Consider the following 25318-nt stretch of genomic DNA (forward strand, 5'->3'; position numbering starts at 1 on the left):
TCCAACCTCAGGCACTTCTTTCTCCAAGGACCTTTTTCCAGGCATTTAAACTGCTGGTTATTTTCTCCAACCAGGCATTTATGATTCCCTTTGGAATTGTTTGTTGCCTCATCCTGATCCCACGTGTTCCTGCCACTGGAAGGACTCCATGTCCGCTTTATGCTGCCTCTTCCAAGCTCCAACCTCGGGCACTTCTTTCTCCAAGGACCTTTTTCCAGGCCTTGGAGGACAACAGCTGGCTCTTCCCTCTCTCTGCATGTCCAGATAGTTGGGAATTCCCTCCCTGAATTCCCTGTGCCAAGTTCTCCATGGATTCTTTGTCCTTCACCTCTCTCCCACCATCTCCATCACGTTTTTGCAAGGGTCAGAGGAGTCTGGAGCAACAAGAACAAGTTCTTTTCCAACCTCTTTTTGCTGCAACTTTGCAGCCCAAAGGGGTGGATTCTGCCCGGAGTGACACAGCCAAGGGGAAAGGCTCAGCGGGATTTAATCCCTGGAATGTCTCTGAGATCAAAACCAGCCCCAATTCCTGATCAAAATTAGTGGTTTGGAATCACACCCTCCTCTTCTTCCTCCTGGGACATCTTAGATGCTTCATTGCCACCAGGACAGGTTTGGACCACGGGAGAAGGGCAGATTTCCATGTGCTTGAGCTGCAGTGCCCTTTGGGCAAGGGAATCCTGGAATTTTATGGAATGGCAGAAGGGCAGATTTCCATGGGCTTGAGCTGCAGTGCCCTTTGGGCAAGGGAATCATGGAATCATGGAATGGTTTGGGTTGGAAGGAACCTTCAAGATGATCCAGTTCCATGTCCCTGCCATGGGCAGGGACACCTCCCACTAGCCCAGGTTGCTCCAAGCCCCGTCCAACCTGGCCTTGGACACTTCCAGGGATGGGGCAGCCACAGCTTCTCTGGGCATGCTGTGCCAGGGCCTCCCCACCCTTAAATTAAAGATTTTCTTCCTAATATTTCATATAAACCTCCTCTTTTTTAGTTTAAAGCCATTCCCCCTTGGCCTGTCACCCTAAAAAAATACCCCTTTGCTTCTGAGCCCTGCCCAGGACAATTTATTTCCCCTCATATCAGCCAGGGGATATAAAAAAGGGGGTTTTTCGCTGCAAAGGAACAGCAAATCAAGCCAAAAAAAAAAAAAAAAAAAACCACAAAAAACCGAAACCCAGCCAGTTTTAGCTTTAAAGCAGCAAAAAAATATCCTTTTGTGTTTTCCTGCAGGCTGGGGGTGGGGGTGGAGGGAGCTCTGCTACTGCAGGACTTGTAAATCCAACCCAATGAAATATTAATTATTAGAGTCTGTCCAACTGGGATTCCTCGGTGCTTTCAGAGAGCTGAATATTTCTGGCCCACAGGAGGAAAACCACACAAGTCCCTTTTTTATTATTATTTTGTCGTTGTTTTTCTTCTTCTTTTTATGAGAAAACATGGGTATGATGGGTAAATTAGAGCTTTGGGTGGAGGGAGGGGGCTTGGGTTGATTCAGGGTAAGAAATGTGGATTCCTAAAGAAGATATGGGAGAGATGGGGATCTAAAAAAGGGGTAGAAGGGGGTGAATTGCCTCTCCTCACAGGACTTTTGCTCCAGTCCCTTCACCAGCCTTGTTGCTCTTCTCTGGACTTTTTTGTTTTGTTTTTTGGTGTTTTTTGGGTTTTTTTTAAATAAAAAAATTTTGATTTTATCTCATTTCTGCAGCAGAGAGGGGAAAATACAACACCCAGACCCGGCTTTAAAAGCAACTGGGACAAAGGGTCGAGATCATGTTTTAAATTAATTCTTAATAGGGGCTCGACAGGGGTTTAATTAACCCTTAAATAGAGGCTCATTAGGGGTTTAATTAACCCCTAAATAGGGGCTTGACGGGGGTTTAATTTACCCCTAACACAGAGGGATCCAGCTTCAAGAAATCCAGCTTATAAATCACTTGACAATTAAAACCAAGAAATCCAGGTTGAAAATTATTTTTCTCCACTCCAGCTCTGGAGGGATGGAAGTGCCTTTCCCTGGGCAGCATCCAGGTGGGCTGGAGAGAAGTGGATTAATTAGAGAGAGAGACACATCTCTGAGGGTTCCTGTTCTGCAGCACTTGAGAAGAAAAGCTCCAGCAGCCCGAGGCGGCCCCGCTCAGCTCGGCTCAAAGCCCCTTTTGTCCCCCTTGTTTACCGAGGGTTGGTTTCCAAACACAACACAGAACGTCACCCCTTGGCTCACAAACGGTTTGTGCACTCGGGAGCTCGAGCTGAACGGAGTTAAAGCACTTTCCAGAGCAAAATTCTGCCCCCCCTCCCAAAAAAAATGCTGCCTGGGGGAAAAGAGAGATGCTCCAGCAATCAAACAAATCTCTACTCTCGTTGTCATTCGTTTTTTCGGCTTTTTTTTACCCTCATTTCTCTGCAGGCTCTGGAAACATCTGCATGAAATATTTGGCTGCTGTGAAATCTCTTTTTTTTTTTCCTTGCAAAACCTCTGGAATGTTCCTCAGCAGCTCGACCCAAATAGTTTTCACGAGGGGAAAGCGAAGGAGCAGCTCCGATCTCTGCTCTCTCAGAGCAGCGACAGGACCAGAGGGAATGGTTGGAGCTGTTTCAGGGGAAGGTTAGGCTCGATTTTAGGAAAATGTTCTTCATCCAGAGGGTGGTTGGGCGCTGGAACAACCTCCTCAGGGAAGTGGTCACAGCCCCAAGCCTGCCAGAGTTCCAGGAGTGCTTGGAAAAAGCTCTCAGGCACATGGTGGGGGATTCTTGGGGTTGGATTTGGATGATCCTCGTGGTTGCCTTCCAACTCAGGACATTCCACGGTTCTGTGATTACTCTGCAGTCGATTTCGGGGGGATGTTGGAGGGAAAGATAAATGAAGGGGTTTCTGGAAGACACAGTTCCAAGGGGGAAAGCCAGGGCAGTGCTGGCCCAGGGTGAGGTCACTCGGCTCCAGCAACAGAAGGGCAGCATGGAAAAAGGGATTCCCAGGGATGCTGGAAGTGGAGGTGGGGCCAAAGCCAAGCAGATGTTTGTGCAAATGTGCAGAGAAGTGTCATTTGGAGAAGAAATGTGGCACCTGAGGCAGAGCCAAGAGGAAGAGGAGGGGTGTGGGTGATGTGTCTGCCTGTTGCTGGGGCTCTGGGGGTGTCACTGTCCCCGAGCTGGGGAGGGAGAAGATGGACAGAGCAAGGTGAGAGGTGCAAGGGGGGAGCTGTGACCGTCACCCATCACAGGCTCAGGGTCTTTCTCCCAGGAAGCTTTTCCCCTTCCCTGGCAACCAACCCACGAGTTTGCACAGTTTCCCCTCTGAGCTGGTTGTTATTTTTGCCCACTCTCCTCCCTCAGCCTGGAAGCTGTCACTCCGTGGCTCCAACTGCACCCAAAATAAGACAAAACTGCAGCAGAAACCCCTCTAGAGGTGCAGGAGATGCAGAAGCAGCACCTCCCTCCCCCAGGCAGCAGGACAGAGCAGGGCCACTCCCCCAGGAAGCTGCTGAGGTGACAGAGCTGGGGTGTGAGAAGCGAGTGAGAAGCCACAGGTCGGGAGGCAACACAGGGCAGGAGGTGCTGACCATAATATTTTATCTATTCCACAGCATGTTCCATGGCCATGCCCTTCTGGGGGAATCTGGCCATGCTCTTCAGGCCTTCAGAAGCCCCTTTTCTTCCCTCAGCATGGAGCAGGTGAAGAAGGACACCGGGATGGGGCTCCCTGGCACCTCACTGCCGGGCCAGCCTGGGCCCTGGGCACGCACTCAGGTTGCACAGGAAGGTTTGGCAGCAGTAGGAGGTGTAGGAAGCCAGGCCCAGGCTGAAGTTGTGGTGTGGGCAGGTCTCAGAGCACTTCTTGGTGATCCTCTTCCACAGAGACAAAAAGCCTTGGCCAAGGGAGGGAGGGAGAGAGTGGGGTCAGCAACGAGAGTTTGGGGAGTTCTCCTCCAGCGTCACGGGAGGGAGATGGATTAATGGGTCCCACTGTCCACCCATGAGACCCACCCCAGTCCCACCACAGCCCAACAATTGTTGGTAACCCCCCACATAAGGCATTCAGTGTCTTTGCTGGGCACTTCCCAGTGTGAACCCTCATGTCCAAGGTGTAAGGGTGGGATCCGTGGATTCAGCCCTGGATTGGAAACATATTCCCAGGCTTCTCTGCTTGAAGGAAATAATTCTGTTCTCCTCTGTATCTGACTTGTGTCAGAAATAGTGTGACCTGCAGGACCAGGGAAGGGATCCTTCCCCTCTCTTGGCACTGGTGAGGCCACACCTCAAATCCTGGGATCAGTTTTGGGCCCCTCAGGACAAGGATGACATTGAGGGGCTGGAGAGTGTCCAGAGAAGGGAACGGAGCTGGGGAAGGAGCTGGAGCAGCTGAGGGAGCTGGGGAGGCTCATCCTGGAGAAAAGGAGGCTCAGGGGGGACCTTTTTGCTCTCTCCAACTCCCTGACAGGAGAGGGGAGTGGGGATGGTTGGGCTCTGCTCCCAGGAAACAAGGGACAGTGCCCAGGGCAGTGGTGGACTCACCATCCCTGAAAGTGTTCAAAAAATGTGTGGATTTGACATTTGAGGACACGGTTTAGTGGTGAACATGGTGATGGTGCACTGATGGTTGGACTTGATGACCTTAGAGGTCTTTTCCAGCCTTAACAATTCCCTGATTCTCCATCTCTCTAGACCTTCTCATCCACCCCAACTACTCGTTTCTTTCCATCTCCTTGTCTAACCAAGGTTCAAATTTACTTATTCTTTCTCTGGAGGATCCTTCCCCTTCTCCCACTGTCTCCCTGCCTTTCCATGCAGGAATGAAACAAAGGACAATCTCAGTGTGATGGGGAGGAGCATTTCAAACCTTCAGCACTGCCAGGCTGGGCCACCAAGGACTCCACCTCCCAGTGACTCCTCAGCCCGTCCATCACCACAGGGCAACCATGACAAATCCAGCCCAAACCCCACATCCCATTCCCGAGTCCCCAGGAGGGGACACACAACCGGCACCTACCAATCCCTACAGAGGCCACGTTGGTCACACAGTACTCGTCCTTCTCTGAGCACTTCTCAGCCTTCAGGCAGCTCCAGTTGCTTTGTTCCCAGTTGCAGGTGTAGCAATACAGGGCACTGGCTGCAGGACGGGACACAAAACACGGAAGATGGAGGAAAAAATCATCAGAAAATCAGGGAAGGGGTTGTCCTTCTGTATTTGACACTGGTGAAGCCACACCTCAAATCCTGGGATCAGTTTTAGGCCCCTCAGGACAAGAAAGACATTGAGGGGCTAGAGGATGTCCAGGGAAGGGAACGGAGCTGGGGAAGGGGCTGGAGCAGCTGAGGGAGCTGGAGGGGCTCATCCTGGAGCAAAGGAGGTTCAGGGGGACCTTTTTGCTCTCTGCAACTCCCTGACAGGAGAGGGGAGTGGGGGTGGTTGGGCTCTGCTCCCAGGGAACAAGGGACAGAAGAGGAAACAGCCTCAAGCTGCACCAGGGGAGGTTCAGTTTGGGCATCAGGAGGAATTTCTTCATGGAAAGGGTTGTCAGACACTGGAATGGGCTGCCCAGGGAGGTTTGGAGTCTCCATCCCTGGAGGTGTCCAAGGAAGGCCTGGACGTGGCACTCAGTGCCCTGGTCTGGGGGACAAGGTGGGGATGGGGCACAGGTTGGACTTGATGACCTTGGAGGTCTTTTCCAACCTGAAGGATTTTGGGATTCTGTGAAATGCCACCAGCCCTGGCAGCAAAAATTATCACCTTCTTTTCATTGAGTCTCAAATGCATGAGGTGCAGGTCTGATGGGAGGGATGGAGCTCAAAGACCCAACCCACTCTTCCATCCCCACACTGGGATATTTGCACTAACACATGGATCAGGGACACACATCTGAGCACACACCCACCAAGTCCTACCCTGCACTCCAAATAACAACACAAAGGGCCAGGGGGCTCAAAATAACACAACAATCATAGAATCATGGCATGGTTTGGGTTGGAAGGGACCTGAAAGCTCATCCAGTTCCAACCTGCCATGGGAAGGGACACTTTCCACTAGCCCAGGTTGCTCCAAGCCCTGTCCAACCTGGCCTTGGACACTTCCAGGAATGGGGCAGCCACAGCTTCCCTGGGCAATCTGTGCCAGGGCCTCCCCGCCCTGCCAGGGAAGAATTCCTTCCCAGTATCTTAACTAAATTTCCCTCCTTCAGTTTGATGGGCCGAGGGCACTGGGTTTGATGTGATGCCTGGAGCAGGGAAGGGCAGGAACTGCTGGAGGATCTACAATGGTGTCCCAGGGCCTGGGGTCACCCTTTCTAGTTCTGGAGACTATTAAGCTGCAGCCTAATTAGGCAGAAAGCCTAAGGCAGATGAAGAGAATTAATTGGGACCTCCACAGCCTAAAGAAGTCAGGCTCCCATGCCCTTGTCCTTGGGTGAGATATCAATGCCCTCAAAAATACATCCAGTATCTGGATTAAGGAAAAAAGAAGGTGAGGAGAAGGGCTTTTAACTCTTTGCTGTGAGAACTCAGCCCTTAAACACGTGCAATGTAACACTTCATTTTTCCTGCCTGGATTATCCAGCATGGATTAGGCCAGCCTTCATTTTGGCACTGAGGACAAACTCTCTGTCTCCCAGGCCTTGTTAACGCTTGGAAATCTGTCAGAACCTCTATTCTGGTGAGTGAACAAAGCTAAATAGCAGAAAGGTATTCTTAGGCCACAATGAGACAGAAATAACTATTCCAAGGAATTCTTTCTCTGCACCAGACAACATGGCAGAATTCCAAGCGCTGGCAAGCCCCGTCCCTCTTTACAAAGTGAGGATAAGATTTAATTCTCTCTGGTTGCTGGATAGTCTGGTCTAGAGAGGACATAAGATCCCATTCCTTAAAAGGGCTTTGATTTAATTTACCACCACACTGTGAAATCAAATGAATCATCTACAGCACAAATAAGATGCAGAACCCAAAAATCCCACCAGAAGGCTTCTTAACCCATTGAGCCCATGACTTCTCCTTAACTCCCCAACTTTTTCCCAAAACTCTCTGAAATCAGGGAGCTCCCCAGGTCTCCAAGATGGGTAGGAAGAGCTGCACAAGGTCAGATGTTGTAGGTGTGGCCCTATCCAGCTGCTGCTTCCGGAGTGGGGACCAGCTGTTCAGAGTTGCTTGTTGCACCATGTCGTCTTCATCAAGATTTAGAAACTATTACAGTCTTGCACCACCTCAACAGACAAACTCCCTGCAAAGTCTCTTAAAGGCAGAGCAGTGGCAACAGCCTTTTTTCTAATTGTTTCCATAAAAATCCCAGCCTTCATGGGGATATTTCCCAGCGGAAAATCCGCACGTTCAGCCCGAGATGACAGATAATAAAACCCAAAGAATCATAGAATCAGAGAATCAGAGAAACATAGAATCAGCTGGGTTGGAAGGGACCTCTGAGATCATCAAGTCCAACCCTTGATCCAACCCTGCCGTGGTTCCCAGCCCATGGCACTGATGCCACATCCAGTCTCATCTTAAAAACCTCCAGGAATGGAGAATCCACTACTTCCCTGAACAGCCCATTCCAATGGCTGATTATCCTCTCTGGAAAGAAATTCTTTCTAATATCCAGCCTAAACCTCCCCTGGCACAGCTTAAGACCATGGCCTCTTGTCTTGCTGAGAGTTGCCTGGGAAAAGAGACCAACCCCAACCTGGCTACAAACTCCTTTCAGGGAGTTGCAGAGAGTGAGGAGGTCTCCCCTGAGCCTCCTCTTCTCCAGGCTGAGCCCCCCCAGCTCCCTCAGCCTCTCCTCATAGGACTTCTGCTTGAGGCCCTTCCCCAGCCTCGTTGCTCTCCTCTGGACCTGCTCCAGCCCCTCCATGTCCTTCCTGAACTGAGGGGCACAGAACTGGACACAGCACTCGAGGTGAGGCCTCACCAGTGCTGAGTCCAGGGGAAGAATCACTTCCTTGGACCTGTTGGTCACACTCTTCCTGATCCAGGCCAAGATCCATTTGCCTTCTTGGCCACCTGGGCACACTCTGGCTCCTGTTCAGTCTCCTGTCCATCCAAACTCCCAGGTCCCTTCCTGCCTGGCTGCTCTCCAGCCACTCTGTCCCCAGCCCGTGGAGCTGCCGGGGGTTGTTGTGGCCAAAGTGCAGGACCCAGCTCTTGGCCTGGTTGAACTTCATCCCGTTGGAATCAGCCCATGGATCCAGCCTGTCCAGGTCTCCCTGCAGAGCCCTCCTGCCTTCCAGCTGATCGACACTCCCCCCCAGCTTAGTGTCCTTAGAGGAGCCCCATGTCCTTCAGCTGCTGCAACACAAGAGCTGAGGCTGAACCTCTCCCATGAATAGGAATGTCCCTGCCTCTAAACCACTCCAGGATATTTTATCCGGGAGCCAAGGGTGTCGCCTCACCTGGAGCCGCGCAGAGGATCAAAGCCAGCACCGCAAGGAGAGAGCCCTTCATCTTCTCCCAGTCGACTCCACAGCCCAGGAAAAACACCCTCACCTGGGGACAGGATATATATCTTCCCTGCCTTTGAGCTGGCTGATGATGAAGACAACGATTTGGAAACAGTGGGCAGGGATCACGAGCTGGGTGAGAGGCCAGGAATGCACGTGGGTTGTTTTCTCACCACCAGGCTGAGAGGAGTGAAAGCCCCACGGGAATTCGCCCCATTTGTTGGATTTAATGCTTTAATTTACCCTTGGTCAGGCTGGAAGTGCTGCTGGTGCACTGAGTGGGGGTTTTGTTCTGCTCGGCTCCATCTGATCTGTGGTTGGAGAGTTCAGTGAAGGCAAACACTCAAAGGAAAAGGGCATAAATTAAGGGCTTTGTCCCAGTGGATTAATGCCAAGGGCATTTCCAGGGTTTAGACCTGGAGAAGTCTCAATATCTATGGTCAGGTTAAGCTCATTTGAGATTGTCACCCATTCATAGTGACAATCTAAACAAGAAATATCTCACAATATTTTCTTTGCCTCTAAAAGCTGCTGGTTACCTACAAAGCCCTAAATCATAGAATCACGGGATGGGTTGGAAGAGACTTTGAAGACCATCTTGTTTCACCCCTCTGCCATGGGAAAGGACACCTTCTATCAGACCACCTCAAATCCCTGCCCAACCTGGCCTTGAACACCTCCAGCAAGGGTTCAAAATATCTTTGTGCCCCTTCTTTACATGGAGCATACAATTCCAAGCCTTGCCAGATCCCAGCCAGACATGATGTTCTCAGCCTTGAGGATTTCTCTGCGGGATTATGGTTTAGGTGGAGCTGGAGCTGAGAACTTCACCCCTTCCAGGGCTTCCCTTTACCTGCCTGTCCCACTTCTGCTCCCAAGGAAAGAGTTCTCAGGAGGTTTAGTGCTGGATATCAGATTCATCTCCGTGAATCACCAACTCATCAAGCCACCAAGGAGCAGGGAGGGTGAAGCAGGAGGAGCCCCTTGGAGAGAAGCCACTTGTGCAATCAGGTGTCTGCTCATCCCTTTCCTCCTCCACCGTGCAAGGAAAGGGAACAGAGACCCACTGCAACTCCCAGCCTGGCATTTAGAAGATGGAGAAGCAGAAGGAGGCAGAGGCTCCAAAAACAGGTGGAAGAAAGATTAGATGTATGAGGTGAGGGTTTAATGATTGAGGGCAACATTAGTCTCTTGTCAGGAGGTAAATCAGATGAGCAAGAGCTCCTCAAGGAGCTCATCCAAGGTATTTAGAACATCTGTGGGATCAATCATTGCCCATCACAGTGAAGGCATGCCCAGAGGAAGTTCAAGGAGACACCAAACCCAGAGCAGATTCCTCTTCAAGGAGAAAAATATGTGGAATAAAGATCAGATGGACAAGGTGAGGATTTAATGATTGGGACCAACATTGGTTTCTTGGTAGGAGATAAATCACATGAGCAAGAGCCCCTCAAGGAGGGGTGATGCTCATCCAAGACATTTGGACCAATCATTGCGAGTCCCAGCCTGGGATTTAGAAGATGGAGAAGCAGAAGGAGAAAAGGGAGAGGCTCCAAAAACATGTGGAAGATTAGATGGGTTGAGCTGAGGGTTAAATATTTGGGCGCCAACATCAGTTTCTTGGCAGGAGATAAATCAGATGAGCAAGAGCTCCTGAAGGAGGGGTGATTCTCATCCAAGGCATTTAGAACATCTATGGGATCAGTCATTGCCCATCACACTGAAGGCATGGCCAGAGGAGGTTCAAGGAGACTCCAAACCCCAGAGCAGATTCCATTTCAAGGAGAAAAACAGGTGGAAGAAAGATTAGATGGACAAGGTGAGGGTTTAATAATTGGGGGCAACATTAGTTTCTTGGTAGGAGGTAAATCAGAGGAGCAAGAGTCCCTCAAGGAGGGGTGATGCTCATCCAAGACATTTGGAACATCTGGTGGGACCAATCATTGCAACTCCCAGTCTGGGATTTAGAAGATGGAGAAGCAGAAGAAGAGAGAGAGGCTCCAAAAACATGTGGAAGATTAGATGGGTTGAGCTGAGGGTTAAATATTTGGGTGCTAACATCAGTTTCTTGGCAGGAGATAAATCAGATGAGCAAGAGTCCCTCAAGGAGGGGTGATGCTCATCCAAGGTATTTAGACCATCTGGTGGAACCAGTCACTGCCCACTACAGTGAAGGCATGGCCAGAAGAAGTTCAAGGAGACCCCAAACCCCAGAGCAGCTCGTTTTTCGAGGAAAAAAAAAAGTGGTAGGGTTATTGCACTGAGCTTTTTTGGGGTGGATTCACAGCTATTTTTGAGGTTTCTGCCCCTGATGTTGAACCACCAGCTCTGCTGACGTCAAACAGGATCAACAGGATGGTGAAGTCAGCCCTGATAACCCCAAGAGCTCCAACCATTCCTCTCCAATGGCCAGACACGTGGGTGTGGGGAGGAGAAGCCACAGCACTTGCCCAAGAGATGGAATGCTGCCAGGTTCGGGGCCGGAATGCCAGTGGGAATAGGGAGGGAATGCCAATGGGAATGCCAGGGCAGGTGTGTCAGTGCTCCCAGACGTCACACGGCAGTGACCCAAGAGCAGGACCTGTTCCAGGGAATAGGGGCTGACCACTGTGATTCATCTTGCAGGGATGAGTCTGGAAATCAGCCTGGGAAGTCAAGGCTCTGTGTCCTGCAGCGGTGGGAGCATCCTGGAAAAGCTCTGTGCTGATAAAGCAGGTGGTTTGATCTGGTTTGATCTAAATTTGACTGGGTTTTGATGTGAAAAATGGAAAAATAATTGTGTTACTCTTCAGGAGTGGTTGTGGACTCCTCATCTATGCACATGTCCAAGGCCGGGTTGGATGGGGCTTGGAGCAACCTGGGAGCATGGAAGGTGTTCCTGCCCATGGCAGGGTTTGGATGGGGCTTGGAGCAACCTGGGAGCATGGAAGGTGTTCCTGCCCATGGCAGGGGATGGAACGGGATGATCCTAAAGGTCCCTTGCAGTTAAATCTTTTCTATGATTAACAAGGTTTGTTCCCTCGATTTCAAGGACTGGTGGCACAAACATCTCCCGGAGAGGAAGGAACAGCTGGGTCTCATGGGATCTCTTCCTTTTCTTTTGGCATCTCTTCCTTTTCTTTTGACATCTCTTCCTTTTCTTCAGCTGGGTTGGAAGGGACCTCCGAGATCATCAAGTCCAACCCTTGATCCAACACCTCTGCAGTTACTAGGCCATGGCACTGATGCCACATCCAGTCTTATCCTAAAAACCTCCAAAGACGGAGAATCCACCACTTCCCTGGGCAGCCCATTCCAATGGCTGATCACCCTCTCTGGAAAGAAATTCTTCCTAATATCTAACCTAAACCTCCCCTGGCACAGCTTAAGACCATGGCCTCTTGTCTTGCTGAGAGTTGTCTGGGAAAAGAGACCAACCCCCACCTGGCTACAACCTCCTGTCAGGGAGTTGCAAAGAGTGAGGAGGTCTCCCCTGAGCCTCCCCTTCTCCAGGTTCAGCCCCCCAGCTCCCTCAGCCTCTCCTCAGAGGACTTGTGCTCCAGTCCCTTCCCCAGCCTCGTTGCTCTCCTCTGGACCTGCTCCAGCACCTCCATGTCCTTCCTGAACTGAGGGGCCCAGAACTGGACACAGCACTTGAGGTGAGGCCTCACCAGCGCTGAGTCCAGTGGAAGAATCACTTCCTTGGACCTGTTGGCCACACTGTTCCTGAGCCAGGCCAGGATCCATTGGCATTCTTGGCCACCTGGGCACACTCTGGCTCCTGTTCAGCTTCCTGTCCATCCAAACTCCCAGGTCCCTTCCTGCCTGGCTGCTCTCCAGCCACTCTGTCCCAGCCCATGGAGCTGCCGGGGGTTGTTGTGGCCAAAGTGCAGGACCCAGCTCTCGGCCTGGTTGAACCTCATCCCGTTGGAATCAGCCCATGGATCCAGCCTGTCCAGGTCCCTCTGCAGAGCCCTCCTGCCTTCCAGTTGATCGACACTCCCCCTCAGCTTAGTGTCATCTGCAAATTTGCTGATGGTTCACACAATCCCCTCATCTAAATCATCAATAAAGAGATGAAACAGAACTGGGCCCAGCACTGATCCCTGGGGGACACCACTGGTGACCGGCTGCCAACTGGATGCAGCTCCATTCCCACCACTCCCTGGGCCCGGCCCTCAGCCAGTTCCTGACCCAGCACAGAGTGCCCCTGTGGGGAAGAGACACTCCAGGTCAGGATCCAAGCATGGGTTAGGTCACACCAAGGTGTTGAAACCCTCCTGAGAACCTGCCCTTTGGCTTCCTCTTTTCAAGCAGAGCACGGAAATGGTGCCCCAGGGCCATCGCAGATCTCTGGGTGGGAGGATTCCCTGATTTCAGGGTGTCTCTGGAACTCCTGGATTGCCCAAATCCCAGCTGGGTCTGAATGAAGTCACCTGAAGGATTATACCTGTAATTACACATTAATAGGTGGATCCAAGTGGTGAGAAGCTCTAGAGGATGTCACCACGTTCCCAGCTGCCCTGGGGCTGGAATGAGGATCTCTCCCAGAGGCAGTTATGTCCATATCCATAACACCGGGAAAATCCATGCCCAGTCCCACAACTGTCCACACTGTTTCATTCTTCACACTGTTTTGACCTGATTATCCCTGAAAAACCCATCTCTGCTTTCCAATCGGGATTTTGGATTAATCCTTCTTATTTTTGAGGGAGAGAAATCCTTTCATGGAGAGTCACCAGTTGACTCCACGGCCAGGAACTGTCCCGGGGTGTTTTGTTCCCTAATATTCCTTCCCCATGATCTTATCAAGACCAAACTAGAACAATACCACTAGAAATCCAAATGCATTATTTTTCCAGGCTTTTTTTTTCCCTATAATGCTTCAGGAATCTCTGCCTGGTTGAAACACTTGAGGGACACATTCAGATCTAGGGCTGGAATGGATCCTCCTCCTACAAATCCACCTCAATTTGTATTTCCATGAACAATCTGTTCCAAACCCTGCTGTGAGTCAGCTCTCCATAAAAAACAAACAAAAAAAGAGAATAAATAACAAATATCTTGGAATTATTTTACCTGGATGCTGAGGGAATGTTAGGATGAGACACTGGGAAGAAATTCTTCCCTAGGAGGGTGGTGAGGTGCTGGAATAGAAATCCCAGAGAAGCTGTGGCTGCTCCATCCCTAGAAGTGTCCAAGGTCAGGTTGGAGCATCCTGGGATTGTGGAAGTTTATATATCCAATATAAATAAATATGTATAGATATCCAATACAGAAGTATAAATTATATATAGCATATATTATATAATTATAATTATCAATATATCCAGTGAGCTGGAAATTAAATATATCTAATATAAATATATATATATCCAATACAGAAATGTAAATTATATATAACATATATTATATAAATATATAAATATAAATCTATCCAGTGAGCTGGAAATTAAATCTATCCAATATAAATATATATATCTCCAATACATAAATATAAATTATATATAATATGTATTACGTAAATGTAGATATAAATCTATCCAGTGAGCTGGAAATTAAATATATTCAATATAAATATATATATATATCCAATATATAGATATAAATTATATATAACATATATTACATAAATATAAATCTATCCAGTGAGCTGGAAATTAAATATATCCCATGGCAGAGGGTTGGAATTCCAACCCAAACCATTCTGTGATTCTGTGAAGAGCACAAAGGTTGTCCATGGAGCTCCTCACATCTTTTCCACAGAGAAAAAAAACTTATTTATCTCCTTTTCTTCTCAGCTTTCCCTCACCATCTCGTTCCAACGCCATGCCATGGGCAGGGATACGTCCTGCTATCCCAGGTTACTCCAACCTGGCCTTGGACACTTCCAGGGATGGGGCAGCCTCAGCTTCTCTGGGAATTCCATTCCAGCCTCTCACCACCCTCCCAGCCAAGAATTCCTTCCCAATATCCCATCTAACCCTCTGGCAGTGGGAAGCCATTCCCTGTGTCCTGTCCCTCCATCCCTTGTCCCAAATCCCTCTCCAGCTCTCCTGGAGCTCCTTTAGGCCCTGGAAGGAGCTCTCAGGTCTCCCTGGATCCTTCCCTTCTCCAAGCTGGACATTCCCAGCTCTCCCAGCCTGGCTCCACAGCAGAGGAGCTCCAGCCCTTGGAGCGTTTCTGTGGCCTCCTCTGGACTCGCTCCAGCAGCTCCACATCCTTCTTATTCTGGGAATCCCCAAAGCTGGATCCTGTGCTATAAGTGGGATTTTGGCAAAAAGAATTACCCCACAGACAACATCCAATTAAAGCACCATGGGATAAAAATCAACCCTGTCTTGGACTCTCAAAAGGGAAAAACTGGATCAAGCTCTTTCCTGTTCTATTTTTGGAATTAAATCTCTTGGTTTTGTCACTTTTGTGTTGTTATTTTGTTTTTCCCCCAGCACACAGGAAGGGACTCCGAGGATGACCCAGCACAGCCCTTGTGGAAGTTCTTTGAAAGGTGATAATAGAGAGAAAAATAATAAAGAAGAAGGAAATAAAAGGAAAATGGAACTAAATCATGGCTGTGTGATCCAGTACAGGATCCCACGAGAGAAGGAGGAGAAGGCCAATTAAAAAAAATGGGATTCTGACAAGTTCCTGGGCAAGGAAGAGTGCCCAGAACTTCTGAGTCCAGTTCATATCCCCTCACCCCTTCAAATGTCCCCTTACCTCCCTCAAATATCCCCTCACCCACCCTCAAATATCCCCTCACCCACCCTCAAATGTCCCCTCACCCCCTTCAAATGTCCCCTCACTCCCTTCAAATGTCCTCTCAGCTCCTTCAAATGTCCCCTCACCACCCTCACATCTCCCTTCACCCCCTTCAAATGTCCCCTCACCATCCTCAAATGTCCCCTCACTCCCTTCAAATGTCCCCTCACTCCCTTCAAATGTCCCCTCACTTCCTTCAAATGTCCCCCAGTCCCCTTCAAATCTCCCCACAACACCCTCAAATGTCCCCTCACCCCCTTCAAATCTCCCCTCCAGCACCAGGGGGAACCAGGAGCCCTAATTAAAGCTGTTGGAGGTAATTACCACCCCATTCCGGCCCACTTGGGCAAACCAAGCCTTGAGGGGTTAAAGAGTCCATCTAAAGCTTGGGAAATAGGTGGAAGTGATGACACAGAACAGCTTTAAAAACCAAACAAAAACCCCAAACCCATGAGGTCGTTCAACTCCCCTCACAACCCTCAAATGTCCCCTCACCACCCTCAAATGTCCCCCCTCAGTGCCAGATTTTCTTCTTGAGGGCACCTGAGTTCCTTCCATGCCTGAGGGGTTCAAGAGTCCACCTAAAGCTTGGTAAAGAGGTGGGAGAGATGACACAGAACAGCTTTAAAACCCAAACAAAAACCCCAAACCTGTGAGCTCATTCGGCTCCAAGTGACCTCTGGGGTGGGATGAGAGACTTCCTTGTCTCTCCTACCTTGGCAGAAAAATCTCCTGCCCTGTTGGCAAGGGAGGGGCACCCTGAGTGCCACCACCCAGCTGGAATCACAGCATTTTTTGGGAAGGAATCGGCTGTCTGCCTCCTGCAGCACAGGGCAATCCCTGGGAATTTCTGGAAGCTCCACAGGGAGCTCACATCACATGGAAAAGGAATTTTTTACACCTACAGACCACTAGGACAGAGGGAATGGCTTCCCACTGCCAGAGGGCAGGGTTAGGTGGGATATTGGGAAGGAATTTTTGGCTGGGAGGGTGGTGAGGGGCTGGGATGGAATTCCCAGAGAATTCCCAGAGAAGCTGTGGCTGCCCCATCCCTGGAAGTGTCCAAGGCCAGGCTGGAGCAACCTGGGCTAGTGGAAGGTGTCCCTGCCCATGGCAGGGCGTTGGAAAACAATGACTTTTTAAGCTCTCTTCCAACCCAAACCATTCCATGATTCCACAATCCCTCTCTTTCCAGGCTCGTGGCAGCAGAAGGAATTTATGATCCCTCGTGCAGCTGGGAGAGCAACATATCCAAAGGCTTCTTTCTGAGCCAAGCCAATCAATCATAATTGCAGTTTAATCCAGACCTGGATTAAGAATATTAACTAAGTAATTTATTGGGATTTCTCATGTCCCAGCTTGCAGAGGCTTAGGATTAAGACCTGGGAAAGCCATTCTTGGAGCCTGGGACAAGCTCAGCTGAGCTCTTCCTAAGTCTTTGATTTGAATAATGACTGGACAAAAAAACATCCCTGCTAGGGCTAAAAAAGCAACTTTAGGATGAGCCAGGCTGTGTGTTATCCCCTCATTCCCGGTGGGAAACCCTGGATATGCAGCCACCTCCTTCCTGAGCCCACAGCAAGTGTCAGTTCTCCTTCACAGGGCACAAACCTGATATCCTGGAGTTGGATCCTTCCTTGGAAGCCTTTCCCCTGCTCCTCCTTAGCCAGTCCTCGAGTTTATCCCAGGGATCCAATTTCTCCCGGGTTAATTGTTTGCTTCCCTGGGATCACCGGCAGAGCTGCACTTCCAGGCACGTGGCACAGGGGGGTGTCTCTCCAATTTGGGTTTGTTTTACGTCGGGCTGAGCTTGGCTGAGGGACAAAATAAACGCAGGGAGCTCCTTAAACACATATTTTATCGATGCCAAACCACAGACACGCTCCTGTCTGCCTCTAAAACATGTTGGGAAAGGAAATTCATCAGTTCAGAGGCAGACTCTGAACCACAGCAGTGACAACTCAAATGTTTTCTCATCCCTCTCCTCTCAGACCGATAAAAAACATCCCACTTGGAAGTCTCTGGTCCATTTTTCCCTATTTTTTTTTTAATCTTTTTCATTTTTTTGTGACATCAGACCTCCCAGGAAGAAGGGAAGAGGAGAAAGAACCCTCTGGAAAGCCTTGCTCTTGTTCTCCCTCAAACCCTCACGGGGCTTTTCCCACCTCTCAGCGTCTGCCAGATCCTACTGTTTTGTTTTCCAAACCCCCCTTCCCCAGGGAGCAGATCCAGCAGGAGGAGTTTTCATCCCACCCACTCTTCTCTTGGCACCAGTTGGGATGAATCAGCCAAAAACTTGTCTCTCTGCAGCTCCTCCATGGGAAGAACCTATCCCTGAGCAGATGAAAGAGCCCAGGACTGTCCTTCCCCTGAGGAACCTTCAATTCCAGCATGGGAAGAGCAACGACCTGGAATAATCAGCCTCCCTGGGAACCCAGGCTGGAATCCTGTAGGGATGAGCCTCTACCTGAGCTCGCCAAGACCTAAAACCACCTGGAATCCCTCAAAAAACACCTCAATTCCAGCATGGGAATAGCAGGAGCCTGGGATACTCACAGGAGTGCAGCCCTCCAAGAATCCAGGCTGGAATGTGGCAGGGATGAGCTCACTGATGAAGTTCTAAGACCTAAAACCACTTGGTATCCCTCAAAAAACCCCTCAATTCCAGCATGGGAATAACAAGACCCTGGAATAATCAGCCCCTTGGGAATCCAGGCTGGAATCCTGTAGGGATGAGCCTCCACCTGAGCTCGCCAAGACCTAAAACCACCAGGTATCCCTCAAAAAACCCCTCAATTCCCAATGGAGGGATTTAAAAGACTTCGAAAAGCGGCGCTCAGGGACTTGGTGTGGTGGGGAACATGGTGGGGAACGGTTGGATTGGAGGAACTTAAAGGTGTTTTCCAAGCTAAAGAATTCCACACTTCAGACCAGCCCCTAAGGGAACGGTGTTTCCAAGGCCAGGCTATGGAAAGTGGCTCCGGGAAAGAGGAGGCACAGTTTTCATCCCTGAGGATCATGTGTTGGCCCCACAGCATTCCCAGGAGAGAGCACCATGTGGGAAGATTCCTGATGTCCACGGCTCTGTCCCGGGGATTTATGTTCCTGTGGCTCCAGGATGCTTATGGAGAAGCACCAGGGATGGACCCGCTCTGGAGCCTCCAGCTGCTCAAAGAACTTCCATGGGGAGAGACTTTGTTTGGACACCCTCAAACCATCCTTATATCGGGGCACCAGAGCTGGAGGTCTGCATCCAGCTCTGGGATCGTCAGCACAAGGATCTGGAGCTGCTGGAGCAGGTCCAGAGGAGACCACGGAGATGCTCCAAAGGCTGGAGCCCCTCTGCTCTGGAGCCAGTCTGGGAGAGCTGGGAATGTCCAGCCTGGAGAAGGGAAGGTTCCAGGGAGACCTGAGAGTCCCTTCCAGGGCCTAAAGGAGCTCCAGAAGAGCTGGAGAGGGACTTGGGACAAGGGATGGAGGGACAGAACACAAGGAATGGCTTCCCAGGGTTAAACTGGGAGTCAACAAATAACCCCCAAAATGTTGGGCTGGGAGAGGGATCCCACTCTCAGGGGTGTATGGTGAGGACACCATCCTGCTCCACAGGGGTCTGAGCAGCTCTTCTCTCACTTGATGTTCTAGAGACCTTTTTTCCTGTAGGAAATTCTAAAAAAAGCATTAATAAATCTACTGGTTGGGTGGGGACATCCCCAGTGCTCATCCCACTGCATCTCACTCCTCTTTTTCCTGCTCCTGGGACACAGGAGCACTGGTTTTGTGGGGACTTACCCGGAATTATGTCCTTATTTTAGAGAATCACAGAATGGTTTGGATTGAAAGGAACCTTAAAGCTCAGCCAGTTCCAACCCCCTGTTACAGGCAGGGACACCTTCCACTGCCCCAGGCTGCTCCAAGTCCCATCCAACCTGAACAATTCCAGGGATGGGGCAGCCACAGCTTCTCTAAGCATCCATCTGGGATGGAATAAAAACTTCCCATCTCACTTAATGACAAATATTCAGCTTAACCTCTTTGGAAAGCCAGAAAGCACCTCGAGGTGGGCAGAAAACCATCTCCCATCCACCGGGACCAAACTGGTTCCTCCTGTCTCAGAGCTCCAAACCCCAACACAGGGCTCAAGGAACATCATCAGCAGAACCACACCCTGGATGAGCTCCAAAAACCCTCCAGTCACTGATTCCCAGAAAAAAAAAACCACTCCCAGTTTTAAAGAAATGTGTTTAAAATCCCCAATTCCCAACCAAAACAGCAACAGCTTAAACACAAGAACACATGGGAAGCACCAGGAGCTTTGCACTGGAGCGACCTGAACATCAGCCCTGAGGTGCCAGAAGGCTTTTGCTGCTAATCCAACAGCTTGTTCACACCTGGGAGGCACTGGGATGTGGGAATGTTGCCAGGGACATGCTAGGATCACTTTATTTTTAGGTCTAAAACCAGCTAATTAGGTCAAAAGCAGCACGAGCGGTCAGTGCTGTCGGTCCCTGCAGCTGTTGGAATGTCATCCCAACACAGGAAGAGCTCCAGGAAGGTTGGTACCACCCCCCCCAGCACACTCAAGAGTCTAGCCCAGCATCATTTTTCCTTACTGCCTGTTTTCTAGGAAATGACCCATTCCCTAAATCCGTGCCTGGGCAGTTTAAGTTTGTGCCCCAGAGAAACTGAGACAGAGCCAACTGAAGGAATTTGGGATAAAAAAACTCCCACATTCCCAAGTGAGATGTTCTCTCCCAGACCAAGATTCACCCACTTAAGGGTGGTTAAACTACAGCTGGCTTGTGCCAAGGTGAATTTTATCCCCCTGCAACATGAACCTGCTTTTTAATCCAGGATCCTTCTCCTCCCTCCCACATTTTTTTCATTTTGTATCCTTGCAACTGCACAATTTTCTCCTCTCCTGGAAGTGAAAGGGCACAAAACCCCCCGAAATGTAGAGCCCTGAGATTTTCCCCTCCCTCTCATTTCACCCTCAACCCAAGCCCAGGTCTGACAGAGCAGCTCAAACCTGTTCTGGTGCTGTCACTGCCTCGTATTTCCCACCCAGCCAATTCAAAAAGGGCTCCAACCACATCAAGGAGACAGGATTAAACCAGAGCTTGTTTATCAGCACAGTTAAGGCTCTCATTTAATCTTCTTCACAAAGGAAAAAAAGAAAAACAAAATCCCAAGCACTTGGCAGCTCCGAGGAGGAATCAGCTCCCCCCCAAAGTCACTCAGGGCAAGGGTCACAATCAGCAAAACCCACTCGAAAAGAAACCAGAGGTTTTCTTCTGTCTACAAAAAAGGCATCAAATTCTTCTCCTGGACAACCCCTCAGCCTCCTGCAGCAGCAGGGAAAAATAAAAGAAGCTTTCCAGCAGCACCAGATGAAGGATTGAAGGTGGAAGAGGGCTCAGAACTCAAAGTCCTCGTTGGCCATGGCGATGGCCCAGGCAAACTTCTCCCTCTGGGTCTTGTTGTAGATCTTCTCGATGGGCACCCCGAACTTCTTGCACCTGGGAAGAGCACAAGACACAGGGTGTGTTTGTTACCTCCCACCTCAGGGAGATGTTCCAACACTCCCCAGGACCAATGACCACCCCTGAGCACTCCCAGGCTGGGGGGAGGCAGAGACCTGGAGATGCTGGTGGACACAAGCCAGGTGTGCCCAGGTGGCCAAGAACCCAATGGCACCTGGGTTGGATCAGAAATAACGTGACCAGCAGGAGAAGGGCAGGGATCGTCCCCCTGTGCTGGGCACTGGAGAGGCCACACCTCAAATCCTGGGGTGGGTTTTGGGCCCCTCAGGACAAGGAAGACATTGAGGGGCTGGAGCGTGTCCAGAGAAGGGAATGGAGCTGGGGAAGGGTTTGGAGAATAAATGAGGAGCAGCTGAGGGAGCTGGGGGGGCTCAGCCTGGAGAAAAGGAGGCTCAGGGGGGACCTTCTGGATCTCTGCAACTCCCTGAGAGAAAGGGGGAGCTGGGGGGGTCAGGCTCTGCTCCCAGGGAACAAGGGACAGGACGAGAGGAAATGGCCTCAAGATGCACCAGGGGAGGGTCAAGTTGGACAGCAGGAGGAATTTCTTCATGGAAAAGGTCATCAGGCATTGGAATGGGATGCCCAGGGATGTTTGGAGTCCCCATTCCTGGAGGTGTCCAAGAAAGGACTGGACGTGGCACTCAGTGCCCTGGGCTGGGGGACAAGGTGGGGATGGGTCACAGGTTGGATTGGATGATCTTGGAGGTCTTTTCCAATCTCAGTGATTCTGGGATTCTGTGATTCAGAGTCCTCCCCACTCCAGGTGCAGCATCTCCAACCCAAGTTCCTTAAGCAAATAACTCACCATTGAAGACTTGCCAAGTGACCCCCTCTCGCCCTAAATCCAGTTATTTGTATCAAGTGGAAGCCATAATTTGGGATTTACTGTCATTCCCCATCCCTGGAAGTGTCCAAGGCCAGGTTGGATGGGGCTTGGAGCAACCTGGGCTAGTGGAAGTCCTTTCCTGCAACAAGGCATTGGACAGGAGGGAATGGCTTCAAACTGAAGGAGAGTAGGTTTAGAGGGGATATTGGGAAGGAATTCTTGGCTAGGAGGATGGTGAGGGGCTGGAATGGATTTCCCAGAGAAACTGTGGCTGCCTCATTTCTGGAAGAGTCCAAGGCCAGGTTGGACAGGGCTTGGAGCAACCTGGGCTAGTGGAAGGTGTCCCTGCCCATGGCAGGGGGTTGGAACCGGGTGAGCTTTAAGGTCCCTTCCAACCCAAACCATTCCATGACTGCACATCCAAGATTTACCAAGCAATGCTAATCCTGGGATCCAGGTAATTGAGCTTGGAAGTGCCCAGAGCTATCTGCTTGTTCTCCTCCTTATCTGTGGCCTGGACATTCAGCCTGGCCAGCTGCTCCTCCAGCCTCTTCAGCAGCTTCTTCTTCTTCTCCACATTCCTGAGGGCACAGGAATTAAAAACACAGAGGAAAGGCCTAAGCTTAGAAATATTCCAGAATGGAACAATCAAAAGAATCTTGACTTAGTTCTCCAGGACTCTGACCTGGTGAGATGCTTTTTTTTTAATATAAAATAATATCATTCCCACCACCAAAGATGGGCAGACACAAAATCCAACATCCAGAGACCATCACCCTTAAAACCTTGGGATGGGTTACCCAGAGAAGCCGTGGCTGCCCCATCCCTGGAAGTGTTCCAGGCCAGGTTGGATGGTTCTTGGAGCAACCTGGTCTAGTGGAAGGAACCATCCACGTGATCTAAAACCATCTTCCAGACTTCCATGGGCCAAGAGGCACCATGGGCATTCCTGTTCTCCTGAACTGCCAGGAGGGTGTTGGACCAAACCATCCCCACCCACGGGCTCTCCGTGCAGAGAATCCCTCTGCAAGACAGGATTCCAAAGAAGAGCCACTCACGCTTCTGCTTTGGCATCTTTTGGGTCTTCCAACTCATCTTCAGCTTTTTTCAGCTCTTGCTGGGCTTCCTCCACCTGTTTCTTCTTGGCATCGATCTGGGAAGATGAAAAGAAAGTCAGACCACACTCCTGTCTTTCCTGGAGGTTTCAGCTGCCTCCCTTTTCCCCTTCCCACATCATTCCTTAATTTCTTACCAGCCCTACCCCAGTCCCAAAAACCTGCCCCTGCAGCACCTGCTGGGCTCAAGCATTTCTCTGAATCTTGCCAAGAGATTCCAGAGACACTTGGAGCTCCTAAATCCGTTCATCTTGTGCCACTGCCTGAGACCAACTGGTTTGTGACAGTCCCAGTCCCTCAGGGGAGTGTGAGCAAAAGCTGAGGACGATTAAAAGTGGTAATCTGAGGCATTTCCAGAGCAGATCCATGAAGTTTCCAGCTGGTTCTCCCGCAGTCAGACAGGAAAACCAGTTTCCCTGGTCCTGAGCCAGCTGGGCCAGAGCTGTGGCATCACAAAGGGCTTGGTTTGCAGACACCAAGTGATGAAAATAGACCAAAACCATAAAAACCCACCCAAATTCTGTGCCAAGTGAGCTTCATCCTGCATTTGATCCTGGATCTTACCCCACCCCTCTCCACCCTGGGCACTGATGGCTCTGCACTGATTAAGCTCCACTATTCCCATTTCATTCCCTGATGAGCTTCATTGACTTGATCTTCGGGCATCACCTTCTCCCCCCCTTCCCAAAAATTAAACTCAGAGGGTGAAATCAGGCCTGAGGGCTCTCAGCTTGGTCTCTCTCACCTTGGTCTGCAGGATTTCCATGGATTTGGCGAAGGTTTTGGGTACGGACCTCTGATGGTTGCACAGCACGGCCACGGCGCGGTTGGCTCGGTTGTAGGAGAGGAGCTTCCCAGCAACGTTGTCCTCAGCTGGGAATAAATGAAAGCGTCACTCAGGCTCTTTCCTGGGATTTAGGGAAGGCAGAACAACAGCAAGGCATTTGCCTTTCCCATCTTTTCTCCAGGGAGAGCGATAAGGGGTGTGGGAATTGGGGAAGGACAACCGAGCATCAATCTCTGCTGCCGAGACTCATCACTCACATGCCCCAGGAGGCAAAAATGGTGCAACCAACCAGCAAAACAAGGAAGAGGGAGACAAACAGTCCCACCCTGGCTCTAAATTAGTCAGAGTATCCCTGAGTTAACCATTTCTCACCGGACCCCTATATGGTGCAGGGTCTCTATGGAGTGCAGCCTCTTGAGGGGTTGTGGGGCCTCTATTGGGTGTGGGGCCCTTATGGGGTGCAGCCCCCTGGGGGAGTACAAGACCCCTATAGGGTGCAGGGTCCCTATGGGGTGCAGCCCCTTTTGGGGGGGGTATATGGCCTCTCCAGACCCCCTCCCCCGGCGGGGTGCAGCCCATTTTGGGGGGTTCCAGAGCCCCTCCACACCCCCCTAGTCCATGGGGGACAGTCCCTTTTAAGAGGGGGGTACAGGGTCCCTAGGGGTGCAGCCCCTTTTTCAAGGGGTCTAGGGTTGCCATGGAGTGCAGCCCCTTTTGGGGAGGTTCAGGGCCCCTTTAGCCCCCCCTCCCCCATTGGATTCACACCCTTTTGGGGGGGTTCTGGGTACCTCTAGGGTACCACAAGTGTTGCAGTCCCATAAGTTATGTCCCACCCTACAAGGTGGTGCATCATCTGCCAAGGAAGGGGGACCCCAGTGGACATTTCTGAGCCCACTGACCACATGAAGCATCTGGTGAGAGCCCAACCAGGGTATCACTCACGGTTGGTGAGGGCCTTGAGCTGCTCCTGCAGGGTGATGGAGGCGTTGTAGGTCCTGAACACCTTGGCCGTCAAACCGTCCATCAGGTGCTGGAGATGTTTGTTCAGGAAGGTCGTCTGGGGGAAAGGAGACAGGACAAAGGGTGGGGAAACCTCACAGCAGGAACTGGGGTGACAGGACAAGGGGGAATGTCTTCAAGCTGAAAAGAGTAGGTTTAGATGGGATATTGGGAAGAAATTCTGCCCTGGGAGGGTGGGGAGCTCCTGGCACAGGTTGCCCAGAGAAGCTGTGACCCCTTCTTGCCCCAAATCCAGTTATTTGTAGCGAATAGAAGACTTAGTTTGGGATTCAGTATCGTGCTCCAGCCCTGGAAGTGTTCCAGGCCAGCTTGGATGGTTCTTGGAGCAACCTGGGATAGTGGAAGGTGTCCCTGCTCATGGTTGGGGGGTTGGAACTGGGTGATCTTTAAGGTCCCTTCCAACCCAAACCATTCCATGATTCAATGAAAGAGAAGGAATAGAACAAGCAGAAGACAGGAAAATAAAGCTCTTGTTTTTCAGACCAGCTCCCGCCTAAGAAACCAAATTAAAACCATGAAATTCTGTAGTTTGTAGATCCACTTGTCAGGTCAGGCCACCATTTACCCAAAACTGGCACAAATTCCACCAAAACCCACAAAGAATCTCCCTGGAAGTCAACAATTTCTGTCCGGCCACGTCTAAGAAGACACATCTTGGCCCGTGGGGACGGGGTTTAGTGCTGAGTGTGGTTAATGCTTGGACTGGATGATCTTGGAGGGCTTTTCCAACCTCAGTGATTCTGTGATATCACCCAATATATGACCTCAGATCTGTTCAACGTGTTGGGGTCGCCCAGGGACCCCACAGCCCACCCTGGGGCTCCACATGGACCCACAGCCCATCCTGGGGCCACACAGGGAC

At 50.5% G+C, this 25318-nt stretch overlaps 2 protein-coding genes across 2 annotated transcripts in view; both read right to left on the reverse strand.

The window, feature by feature from the left end:
* Positions 1–3712: 3712 nt before the first annotated feature.
* On the reverse strand, positions 3713–8431 carry LOC113959308 (lymphocyte antigen 6E-like). Its single transcript, XM_027668235.1, has 3 exons — positions 8380–8431; positions 4992–5111; positions 3713–3870 (listed from the first exon to the last, which is right to left on the reverse strand). Exons 1-3 carry the CDS (start codon positions 8429–8431, stop codon positions 3713–3715), a joined length of 330 nt encoding a protein of 109 aa, XP_027524036.1.
* An 11870-nt stretch (positions 8432–20301) lies between these two features.
* TOP1MT (DNA topoisomerase I mitochondrial) overlaps positions 20302–25318 on the reverse strand; it is a 21276-nt gene continuing 16259 nt past the window's right edge. The window contains exons 9-13 of the mRNA XM_027668237.1: positions 24379–24542; positions 23395–23522; positions 22593–22687; positions 21966–22115; positions 20302–20684 (exon numbers count right to left, since the gene is read on the reverse strand). Coding sequence (XP_027524038.1) covers positions 20582–20684; positions 21966–22115; positions 22593–22687; positions 23395–23522; positions 24379–24542 — 640 coding nt within the window. The 3' untranslated portion in view covers positions 20302–20581. The remainder of the gene's footprint in view (positions 20685–21965; positions 22116–22592; positions 22688–23394; positions 23523–24378; positions 24543–25318) is intronic.

The sequence above is a fragment of the Corapipo altera genome, unplaced genomic scaffold (assembly GCF_003945725.1).
Source record: "Corapipo altera isolate COAL_440 unplaced genomic scaffold, ASM394572v1 206, whole genome shotgun sequence".
Classification (NCBI taxonomy): domain Eukaryota; kingdom Metazoa; phylum Chordata; class Aves; order Passeriformes; family Pipridae; genus Corapipo; species Corapipo altera.

Bases quoted from the DNA above. Each gene is read 5' to 3' on its own strand.
- LOC113959308 (XM_027668235.1), bottom strand. From the start codon at position 8,431: ATGAAGGGCTCTCTCCTTGCGGTGCTGGCTTTGATCCTCTGCGCGGCT. The intron at 5,112-8,379 runs GTGAGGCGACAC...CCCGTCCTGCAG, and splicing joins GATCCTCTGCGCGGCTCCAG to CCAGTGCCCTGTATTGCTAC. The intron at 3,871-4,991 runs GTAGGTGCCGGT...CCCTTGGCCAAG, and splicing joins CGTGGCCTCTGTAGGGATTG to GCTTTTTGTCTCTGTGGAAG.